We start from the raw sequence: 12,526 nt of genomic DNA on the forward strand, positions 1-12,526 counted from the left end.
ATGCACGGATAATTGTATATGCGCTTCTGAGGTGAACATAAGACACTTTACAATGACATTTTATTTTATTTTTGGGATATTTTAGTTTAGTTTAAGTTTCCAATACTTTTTATTTCAGTTTTACTTTAATTGTCTAATTAATTTATTTTTTTGTGTGTTTTTGATTTGTAACAATTCTGTGTTTTTTTAATGAAGAATATGAATTAGTTTTGTAGTATTGCCAAGTCTCATCAATGAATTAAATTTTGTTTTAGCAATACTACAAAACTAATTAATATTCTTCATAAAAAATCACACAAAAACATACAAAAAACTTTTTTAAATTCATTAGAATTTTTTTTTATTCAGTTTTACTTTAATTTTCTAATTTAATTTTTTGTGTGTTTTGTGTGATATGTAACAATTTTGTTTTTTTTTTATGAAGAATACAAATTAGTTTTGTAGTATTGCTAAGTCTCATCAAACTTTTATGATATTGTGTATCGTTTTTTAATGCAGACCTGTGTGTTGCCAACTTCCACATCTGATGACACAGACAATACGATAAGCTCTGCCAGATACCTGAAGGCATCACATTGTAGGCTGGACCTTGAGTGGCTGGATCATTGCTGCCTGCTGGTTGGCTGTAGGGGGCTGTGGTGCTTGCCTGGGTGATGCTTGGTCCTTGATAGCTGCCCTGCCTGTGTAAAAGAGACAAGCGAATGTATCGTTAGATCACCTTGCAGCAAATATATCAGCTTTAGAAGTAGCGGCGCGAGAGAATGACAAGATGCTGCAGCGATGAGATTTGGCAATCTGTTACTGCATTCATTTTTTGGGGGTCTAAAAAGACAGTAGACGGCGTATCATCGATGACACACATCTCTTTCATCAGAAAAGCCAAACTCTTCGAAGATCTTATCGTTTCCTCTACAAATCCTCCCCCCTACCCTCTCCCACAAGTCATAATTTGACTAATTAAGGTGTGCTTTTGGAGAGGCTCATATTATTTGTTTCCATAGCGACAGCAAAAATCAATTCCGCTCAATCTCCCTCCTTCAGCCTCCCTCGTCTCGTGGCTCATCACACGGTGTCGCAAGTGACATCAGAGGGGCTTATCGGCAACCTGCTGGATGCGTGTGTGTGTGCAGCTTGAGATTAAAGGCAGCATCTTTCATTACATTCTGGGCAGGCCAAAGCCACTGACATGGGAGTTAAAAGGGAACTCTATGTTTGGAACAATTTGGCCTCACGTGCTGCCACAAGATTATCCCCTGGACGACCATATAAAAGACGGAGGACAGAGATGTAAAGTGTGAGGGCACAAGGAGAAAAGAGAGGAAAACATAAAAAAGGGAAATGTGGGGTATGAGATGGTAAGATGGACTACAGGACATAACATTATATGGACAAAAGTGCTAAGACACACAATTATGTACCGTATTTTATGCACTATAAGTCGCTCCGGAGTATAAGTCGCACAAGACCAAAAATGCATAATTAGGTCAAAAAAAATATAAGTTGCACTGGTGTATAAATCACATTTTTTGCGGGTAATTTATTCTACAAACTACTTGACCAAAACAGACATTACGTCCTCTTGAAAGGCAAGTTCTAACAATAAAATAATAAAGCACAGGCTGAATAAATGTAAGATATGCTAACACAATGGTTATTCAGCTACACAAAAAATAAACATAAACAGAAAAGGTGTCTATATAAGTGTTTATATAACATAATCAGATTTTTCATTTATAAGTCGCTCTGGAGTACAAGTCGCAGGAACAGCCAACCTATGAAAAAAAGTGCGACTTGTAGTCCGGAAAATACGGTAATTACGTACTTCAGAAATTAATCAAGTAGGGGTTGCCTCTAAATGTATTGTATTTTGCATATAATGACATTTTTTTCAGACTTTGTGGGAACACTTCGGGTATGATTATTGTGTTTCAGCCAAGAATGTGCCCTCGGTGCATGATGCCTATAAAATTCTCTGATAGCTCAGTTTTCCAATGCCCAGTTCCAGTTTTCAGATTCAGTTTTCTATGCAAATGATTACCAAAAATATGTCTGTTTTCATGCAACCAAACAGTGCACCTCAAAAACCAGTCGGACAATCACAGGCCCAAACACAGCATCCACATGAAGAATGTATAGAGGTTCCTTTAGAGTTGGGACACCACAGACAGAATCTGCCCAGGGAATTTTAATCATCTTATGTGTGTGTGTGGTTTATTTTTTCATAGAACGTACATTGAACGATGAATGACTCTGTATCTGACTCCTATTATGCTTTTATCCATTTTCTGACCAATAAATGTTGTATTATCGTGTTATATGATGCCAAAGTTTCAGATAATGAGGCTCCATCCATATGGGCATGCCTGCGTCTAAGCTGTACAACCTGTTGGTTCTACAAACTGAGTGGGACCAATCACATCGAAGTGGGTGTGCCCAGACTGTTTTGGAAATCCAAAAAAATACACCTGGAAGAGGTGCAGATTCTTGAAGATCTAGAAAGCTTTCTGTACGGGTTATTGCGTGTAGCTGCTCTATAGCAGTCCATGGTTAATACTAAGGTTAATACAATGAGCATAATAGGTCCCCTTGAAGTTTGTTCACGTGGCTCCTTTGTCCTCTCGCCACCCTCCCCCCTCCTCTCATCAACGTGGTCACCAACACAAATCTTCAAGAAAGGTAAAAGTGATGTTAAATCTTGAAGTATCCATTATATTCTTCATTGATATGTATTTCACATTGTGTTCTGCATGTAAAACTACACTTATTCTCTAGCAATTGTGTTACTGTTTTGTGTTGATATTCTAGGATGTGGGCTGCACGGTGGACGAGTGGTTAGCGCGCAGGCCTCACAGCAAGGAGACCCGAGTTCAATTCCACCCTCGGCCATTTCTGTGTGGAATTTGCATGTTCTCCCCATGTGTGGGTTTTCTCCGGGTACTCCGGTTTCCTCCCACATTCCAAAAACATGCTAGGTTAATTGGCGACTCCAAATTGTCCATAGGTATGAATGTGAGTGTGAATGGTTGTTTGTCTATATGTGCCCTGTGATTGGCTGGCGACCAGTCCAAGGTGTCGTCAACTGGGATAGACTCCATCCTCATGTGATCCTACAAAGGATAAGTGATAGACGAAGGGTGATGACACAAAAGATGGACAATCTTAAGAACATACGCAGATGTTTTATGAGCAAATGTAGAGTTTTTTAGTGGACAAAAGGATTCTATTTGGGTTTATGTCGTTCAAATCGCTTACTCATTGGCATCAGTCTCCCTTTCAGTGTAATGCTGCATGTTGGAACCGATACAGTTAGCCTAAGAGGAGGGATCGGCTTGGTAAACCTCCCTATAATCTCATCTCACAGATGTAATTAGTCATAGAGCACGACTGATGATACATATGTAATCCCTCTATGTGGGGGGAGGAGGGTCGAGGTGCACTGGGGAGCGCCAACGAAAAGACACAGATGAGCACAAAATCCACGCTTATCTGGCCCCATTTCCAGAAGAAGTGGGGAATATAGACCCCACTGTCTAATAAGCCATGTGTGAGTCAACATGCAGAAATACATTTACCTTTTGATCTTCACACGTCTTGCATGAAAACATGTTTTCTCTGCAATGCCAAATGCCTTCCAACTTGCTTTTCCAGCACCCACTTATAGCAATAGGAGCCATGGTCTCATGTGAACGGCCAAACATCCAAATCAACAACAACAACAGTAGTTGGAGGCTTTCGACTGTGCTGCACTCCCATTATGACTAATTCATGTCATAAAAAAGGCCATTAGCGAGCACTTGATGGAGGCACTGCACAGCGTTTAATCACACTTAATATATGCATGTACAGCTATCGGAGAGGGAAAAAAAGGGCAAAACGAATTCATCTTGCTCTCAGGCACCTTTGGAAAAAAAACTCTGCGTCCTGTTGCTGTAGAGAGAGAGAGAGAGGGAGGGAGTAAGTGGAGGAAAAAGAAAGCAACATTGAAGAGGGGCCCACAAGGAGTATGTAGGCAGTGTGGGACAAGAAGACCACAGCGGGTCGAACCAAATACAAACACAATAATGGACACTGCAGAATAAATATGCCCTATCACAAAATAGTCTTTGTGAGTTTGGCCTTAAGATCTTTTCAGACAAAATGATGTAATATTCGGCCTGCAGTGGTTAGCACGCAGGCCCCACAGCTAGGAGACCTGAGTTCAATTCCACCCTCGGCCATCTGTGTGGAATTTGCATGTTCTCCCCGTGGGTTTTCTGCGGTTTCCTCCCACATTCCAAAAACATGCTAGATTAATTGGCGACTCCAAATTGTCCATAGGTATGAATGTGAGTGTGAATGGTTGTTTGTCTATATGTGCCCTGTGATTGGCTTGGTTGTGATTGTACCCCACATCTCGCCCGAAGACAGCTGGGATAGGCTCCCGCACCCCCCGCGACCCTCATGAGCATAAGCGAATGAATGAATGATGTCATCTTCAACATTTGACTTGATTTTGACTCGATTTTGCAGTTGGCGTTTTGTCTTGTTTTCTTGCCAATGTCAGCGAGTGAGTTAGACCTATTGACTTATAGATTGTTGTGTTTTTCATTATCGACTATACTTTATGTGACTCTAACAAGGATAAACAGTATAGAAGATGGACGGATGCTATGTTGTACCAGTTGTTGATTGGCTGCTAGCAGTTTTGAGTGTGCCTTTACAATAAAGGCTGTTAATTGTTATTGTCAGATTGCATAAACTGACCCTCATTAGAATGGACCAAAAAAAAAAAAAAACACATTTGGTGGCTTCCTGGTGGACGTCTACACTTGAGTGGTTGCTGTTGTTACATCGGTGGCACTCACTATCTTGCTACCAGAAAATGTGACTATAAACACATTCATGCCCAAAACACAGTGAAGAGCATCACACATGTGGATCACTTTCACACCGTGGGGCAGTGTGTGTGTGTGTGTGTGTGTTGGCGCCTGTCCTTGTGCTCATGTATGTGTGTGTGCTGTTGCCAAGGGATCGCCATGGTTACGGGGTGCCAGCCAACCATCTGACTTGGTTTCTCTAGATGTGGCAGCGCCTTGTGTCCTTCCTGGGTGGTGACAGGCCACTCTGACGCTTCCTCCCATTGCTGTTAACTAGACGAGACAGCACATGTGCTGGGGCCGCCAGGGGTGTGAAGAAGGCAACCCATCGATCCCAGTGCTTTGTGTATGTGTGTGTGTGTGCAAAAAAGTGTGGAAGAAAGTGTCAGAGAAAGAGCCAGACAGGAAGGTTTGCTGGATGGAGTGGATCGGCTGGAGGCCATGAATTATATATGGAACCAATCTGTTCTTAGGGCAGTCCGGCCTAGTAGCTCTTCCAAACTCCTGGCTCACACACATAAACACACAGCAGAACTCCCTGCACAAAAATAAAGGACAGCTTTTAACATATTAAATCCAGAGAAAAGCTCCTCTTCGCTTCTCTCCGCTCCGCATCCTCCAAACATCAAACAGCTCAGTATGGATGGAGGAGAAGCCATTTATTTTGCCCATCTAATGAAAACAGAGCACTCCACAAGCCTGCCAAGACTGCAAGCGACAAAGTACCACAGGCACTATCCCCGTTTCTGACATTCAAGTGCTGCTCTTATTTATTTAGGAAATTTACTTACTAAGAAGGTCAGAAATGAATTATTTGGCAAGGATTTGCCTAGGAGCACTCCTCTTCTTTCTTCCTACATTTTTTTTCTCTGCAATTTCCCTTTGATTTACGGCTTTTTTTTCCCTCAAAGCTTTTGCTCTTCTTCTACTAAGTGCTTATTTTTTCGACAGCGCCCGTTCCTATAGCTCCGGGAAGTTTTTGTAGAGTGTCGCCGGCAGCGTTGTAAAGTCATTTGAAAAGCCAATTCTGTCCTTAGAAGCTGCTGCCAAGAAGAGCTTATACCTTTTAATACCTTCTGGTCTCCTCTCCAAAATACCTCACCATCAATCCACAGCCCCCTAAAAAAAACTCTGCTGCACCTTTTCTCTTAACAAATGTCTTTTTCGTCCTCGTCCTTCATCCATCAGGGACCCAAACAAGCGGTTATGAGTTGAGGAAGCAGCATGTAAATATGCACGAAAGCATTGTGAAACCTCTAAAGTCAACTTCCCCTGAGGTTGCACAAAACATGTTTGAATTGCTGTCATGAGTGGCCCGTTACTATACAGTACATAATATATACTATACCGTATTTATCTCTTCTGTCCCAGTGCCCTCCTGTTTTAATAGTGTCCTGTATTTTTCCTGTTTCCCGGTTATGCCGGAGCAGCATAGTTTCCAGTTGGCAGGTCTTTTGGGGGCGGGTGCAAGTGAAAATGTTTGTGGTAGAACAGAATATCCCGTATATTACTGTACAATTAAAATGTTGAGCGGTAAGCACAATAACTCACAACAAACAAAGTTTACTAGAATTTTTTTTGTGTTCATTAGCCCTAACGCTAATGAGGATTAAAGTGTCATAAAACATGGATGGATGGATGTGTCTCTTTTTTAATTACAATTATTCCAAAAGGACCAGCCTCCACATGTCATAATAGAAGAAGGAAATGTTGAACTTACAAAGGAAATGTGTAAGGTGTTAACGCCTGTAAACAAGTTTTCATTTTAATGACGTTACAATTTTTTGCGTCATTACTGCGTGAGCAGCTCTGTGAGCTACAGTAGGTTCCCCACAGAGTCTGCTGCTCCTTTAATAACTTTATTCTGACCTGAACACATCAACAGCAGTGCAATTCCAACTTTCCAAATTCCAAAGCGGTGTTTGACACTGGTCTCTAGGTGTCAGTAAAGTTACACTGATGAGACAATAGCCACCAGGAAGTACGCTGTCAAGAGACGGCTTATTTTCTATTATTATTTTTACTATTATGTCTACTATATTACATTTCATTGTCTCTGGGTTGTATAAAAGAACTTATTTTGATCCCAGGAATCACAATGTCTTTGTTATGCATATATGTATGATCTAAATAAACAAATTGACAAAAGAAAACAGTGGATATTCTTATCTGGCAATAATGTAACTTTTAGAGCACAAGTGCAATTAGCTACATTTATGTCTGCTCGGAAATGCCAGAATGTTCACCTACATTCAAAACATGTGAATTCAACTTAAGTTATGTGATGTCTTTGTATTTGGTGGACCTGTTAAGTAACCACATGAGAAAAATCGTTCTTCGTGATAAACCCTACAATAACAACATTGCTGTAACTTGGTTTATACTGTATACAGGTCAGTTATGTAAATAGAACATTGTTGGTGTTTTTTGGAGGGTTTTTCCCATTGCGTGCATTGTTAGCTCCCACATGCCAGCTGTTCTTTTAGCTGTTTTTCTCTCTTTAGAAGGCACAAAAAAGAAAAAAGACGTGTGGTAATGTTTTGCATATGGATTTTGGATGATGAGCAACATTCCAAAAAAAGTACAATTTTCCTTTACGGTGCTCATTTATATCCACGAGTCCGCGTTTTGCAAAGTAATCATCAGTGTAATGAATCTGTTTGTGTTTAGGTTTTATAATCTTTAGTACAAAAGACAGTATCTTGCCAAGTTATGCATTATAATGCAAACAGATAATTATTCAACTCCATGTAATGTTTCCAGTACCAAAAGTAAACTTCTGTTCCTTAGTCAAGAGTACAAAACGAGTACTGTTGAGGAAAACATCCCAATGACAAGCCACCCTTAGACGTACAATGATGTACTTTTTTTCCCAGACTGAAGGGAGTAGGCGGCTGTGTAGTTCACAAAGGGTCGATGCATCAAAGCAGGAAACTAGACGTGTGCAGCGACTAACAACTTGTTTCTCAGACAGGGAGGAACTAGGTCTGAACGTTTCGGAACGTTGCGCTGAGATCGGAAGAGCAAACGGGGCACTGGAGCCTTTAACTGCAGGTTTTCACAGGCCAATTTTCTCCTGATCTCCCTCAGATATTTTAAAGTGGGATCTGAGGGAGGAAAACATAACAAGGCAGCACTGGAGACAGCAGAGAACAAAAAGCAAATTGGGAGGATGAAAGACGGAGTGAGATAAAAGAGTCTGGGGTAGGATAACAGAGCAGAGAGGGAGAGGGCGATACAGTTGGGAGAGTTGGTAAAAAAAGAGTAACAGGTGGGAGGGGAGAGAACACGAGCAGGCAGAATGATTGACAGCCGACAAGAACAACAGTGTCGGCAAGACAGCTGTCACAGACCCAAGAGTTTCTTTTTTAATGTCTGTTGCAAAGCTGCTCATTCTACAACGTCGCTGCCGTAGAAATAGCATTCAATATTTGGTAACAAAGCTCACACGAACGTAAGATGTCACCCTCATTTTTGAAGCGTCTGAGCAGACGGACAAACGACCTGAGCATTCCTTGGACCTCTGTGAGCGCAATCAGACGTGGACACTGTGGTTTCACACAACATATCCAAAACCTGACAACAGCTCGTCCAACTTTTACCAAAGGGAAAGGTATACAAAACTGGTGTTGAGTGGTGACACTCAACACACCATGTTGTTTGGTCTAGAGACAGGAGGAAAATACAGGATGCTCAGGTTCTCAGTGGGAGTGACCAGGATGGATAGGATCAGGAACGAGTCCATCAGAGGGACATTACATGTTAGAGGCCTTGGAGATAAAGTCAGAGAGGCCAGACTCATCATTAATATTACCATTTTCATCATTAAAGTTGTACCAATTTTTGGATTTTTAAAATATTGTTTTTTAATTTTTTTTTTTATTTTATTTTATTTATTTTATTTTTTTGGCTTGGTAAACTCGCCTGTGTATTTGTTGAACTGTAAAGGTGACCACTGCAGTGATTATTGCTGTTATGAGTTATGTTATGTTTGTCATTTGTATATGTCACAGAGTTGCATTGCAAAATGGTACAGAATAAAATATATTTTATTTAGTTTCCGGTTGGATTTTATTTTGTGTGCTGCAAAGATTTGCTGTGCACTGAGAACACTGGCTCAACACACGGCACACACTATGGAAACTCAGTCAGTGTGTTTGTGTGTCTTGCAAACGCTTTGTGTTGACTTGTTATTCTGAAGGACAATGGCCCAAATTCAACAGTTCTTACAAGGGTTTTACCACATGATGAAGAATGGGCCTCAATGGGCCTCATTCATCAATAAAAGACCCTTTGGTGCTCCATTTACATTTAAGCCTTGTAATTCCTAAAACAACAACAACATTTTCCAGCCAACAAATAGAAAAACATATTTTCGGGGCTTAAGTGACAAAAACTCAGCAAGTGCATAATTTTTTTTTCAAGGCAATACCAATAGGTTCCTGCATCTCAGGACCGAAGCAGTTACCAATAACCCATAACTTTTTATGTCAATTAGTTTTTAGATTTACATTTTAACTGTAGTTTGTACACATTACAAGATAAAGAAAGTTTTGCACTTATCAAACACAGAGCAATAGGAACAAGCTCTGGGCACAGGGCGTTGGAGAGTTTGATGTGTTGAAGCTCAATGTGTCTTTTTTTTCTTTTTAAATGTTTTAACATTTTAATGTTATTTACTATAGTACAAATACAATTATAAAAGGACATCTGCATTCATCTTGCACCAAAATGAGGCACCAATAGCGACTTAGTTCTTCGGTCATTAATGTTGGCACCAGTGCAAATATGGTATCAGTAACCATCCCTGGTCACCATCAGAAAATATAATAAATCCTGACAAATGTCAGTCTATATTGTTAGCTTATCCTGATGTGCTGTTTCCTACAAACAAGAGGAGAAAACAAAGATACCCAACATTTCCCTCTCAAGGTGGCCATGTTTTGCACAAGTTCCCTCGACAGCTCGACAGTTCGACAGAAGTTTCCACCGCCACACCACACCACATCCCTCAGCAGCCCCAACACTGCAAACACTAGATATGTATTAAACCCTGACGGCGCAATAATATTTCTAAAGTCGTATAGTGTTATGGCATCAAAGTGCATTGCCATTGTGTGAAGGTGCTTGGTGTCTTTTCAGTCTCTGGTGTTTTCACTGTGAAAACTGTGGTTTACTTTTCCTTCTTTTTTATGTCTCGATAGAGCAGCCTCATATAAGCCATCATTTTGTCTGCAATAAATGACACTAGGTGTACAGCAGTGGTTCGCACACATTTCAGTCGCATGCCCCGACAGACATCTGACTGGAAGTCATGTACCCCATACTGCTGTGCACTTAAACAGAAACTACACAATTAAATATTCATTCATTTTCTACCGCTTATCCTCACAAGGGTCTCGGGGGTGCTGGAGCCTATCCCAGCTGTTTTGAGGCGAGAGGCGGGGTACACCCTGGACTGGTCGCCAGCCAATCACAGGGCACATATAGACAAACAACCATTCACACTCCGGAGTACCAGGAGAAAACCCACGCACGGGGAGAACATGCAAACTACTCCACACAGAGATGCCTGAGCGGGGAATCGAACCTGCGAGCTCACCACTCATCAACCATGCAGCAACTAGAACTATTTCAGTTCAAGTCAAATTAATTTACATTTTTAGGGTCATTATGGTACATTCAGTTAAAAGTACCTGCTGTGTGTTGTTGCATTAGCTGATCCTTGCATGACGACTGGTGCTGGCTCCTGGGTCTTGCGGTTAGAAGAAGCTGAAGACGGTGGACCCATTCCCGGTCCTGCTGGCTGAGGCATGCTGGGCGAGGTGGGTGCCACAGTGGGGTATCCCCTGTTGTGATTGCCCGGTCCACTGTTGCGTCCTCCAGGGATGGGTTGACCAGGGCCTTGGCCGTGCATGGGGCTGCTTGCGTTCATGGCCAGACTGTTGGTCATGCCTGGGCCAGGACCACTGTAGTTGGTACTTGTAGTCCCAATGTAGCTGTTGGGCCGAGGGTAGTTCCCTGAAGAAGATAGCGTGTAGTAGTTAGGATGGAAATGTTGCCTATAAAACACTGTCAAATGGTATGTGTCCAAGGAGTGGTGGTTTTTGAAACTATCACCAGTTGGCCTGACAAGAAACACTAAATACAAGCAATAAAAAAAAAATACTATGCTTCTGAGTTATTACTGTCTCTTTCATAGGGACGGATCCTTTAACATGCGCAAAAACAATGTATGATCTGGTAGTTATGTGTAATTTTAAAGAGTTTTGTGCTTTCCGACACTATGTGAAGCTGTGAACGTGACATCAGCCCTGAATGTGTGTGTGTGTGGGTGCAGGCCGAGAAGGATGGTTGCATAATTTATTTATAGTGATGATTTAAATGACGGTCAGGACAGTTAAGCAATTGAGAGTGTAGCCAATATTGAGAACATAGCGTATTCTTTACTGTTACATATTGCAAAAACAACCTTTTCATGCATTCATTTTCTACCGCTTAGCCTCATGAGTGTCGCGGGGGTGCTGGAGCCTATCCCAGCTGTCTTCGGGCAAGAGGCGGGGTACACCTTGGACTGGTCGCCAGCCAATCACAGGGCAAATATAGACAAACAACCATTCACACTCACATTCATACCTATGGACAATTTGGAGTCGCCAATTAACCTAGCATGTTTTTGGAATGTGGAAACCGGAGTACCCGGAGAAAACACACGCATGCACGGGGAGAACATGCAAACTCTACACAGAGACAGGCCGAGGGTGGGATCGAACCACGGTCTCCTAGCTCCTAGCTAACCACTCGATCGCTGTGCAGCTGCAAAAACAACCTGTTAAATCAAATGATATAAAACGCAAATTAAATGGTATAAAACGGCAGAATGAATCACTTTATTACTCAAAATGGAGGATCTATCACATACTGCCCAGGCACCCTATGACCTCCACCATTGACACTTACAGCTCCATCATCTATCAAACGAGTAATCCTTGCCCAGGTGAAGAATGAAACATGCAAAGACCGGAGCTTAATTCGGATTCACGACCATCACAACCGCCATGGGAGGCTGGAAAATCATATTCTGGTGTGGGTCTGGTGACATTCTTCATAGCTGCAGGTTGCCGAATTGCCCTGGGAACAATTGCCAAGCTTAAGGCTGACTTTGTGAAACACTTGAGTGGAGCTTTAATCTGCAGTAAATGCTTTCTTGCGGCCCTGGTGTGCTGCATGCCTGCCAAGCCAGAGGCTTTCCTAAGGCGCACTTAAACCCCTCCATTTTGGCTCCAACAGCACAGTCTCACTCCAGTACCAGCTGCAATAAGAGCTGACAGAAAACCACCAGGCTGTCAAAGACAATGTGTACGTACACCCAGTCACACTAAAACACAGGCAGTACGGTACGCACTCACCCACACCCACACCCACACCCACACACAGAACATTACAAGTCACTCTGTAGCTGCTGGGCCATTTCCACCATGATCATCCACCCCAGGACAAATCCCCTGCAAATGTGGCACCCACCCTTATGATGGGGGCTATTTATTTTGATTTGATTATGGGTGCTTTAGCAGGGCCTCACCGCATAATCCTCTGAGAATATGTCTGGAAAAAGGGATCAAGTCCCTTTAAAACCTGAAAGCTTCTCCTCCAACAATGAAAAGTTGAAT

General features: G+C 42.0%; 1 protein-coding gene across 5 annotated transcripts in view; it reads right to left on the bottom strand.

Annotated features, from left to right (window-relative positions):
* Positions 1–12,526, bottom strand: part of arid1b (AT-rich interactive domain 1B) — a 216,746-nt gene that overhangs the window by 19,838 nt on the left and 184,382 nt on the right. For all 5 annotated transcript variants that reach the window (XM_078796185.1, XM_058089853.2, XM_058089846.2 and 2 more), the window contains 2 exons: positions 10,553–10,877; positions 562–680 (listed from right to left, as the gene is read on the bottom strand). In XM_078796185.1, coding sequence (XP_078652311.1) covers positions 562–680; positions 10,553–10,877 — 444 coding nt within the window. The remainder of the gene's footprint in view (positions 1–561; positions 681–10,552; positions 10,878–12,526) is intronic.

This window comes from Doryrhamphus excisus, linkage group LG14, assembly GCF_037039965.1.
Source record: "Doryrhamphus excisus strain RoL-2023G ecotype Guam linkage group LG14, RoL_Dexc_Guam_v1.1, whole genome shotgun sequence".
NCBI lineage: Eukaryota > Metazoa > Chordata > Actinopteri > Syngnathiformes > Syngnathidae > Doryrhamphus > Doryrhamphus excisus.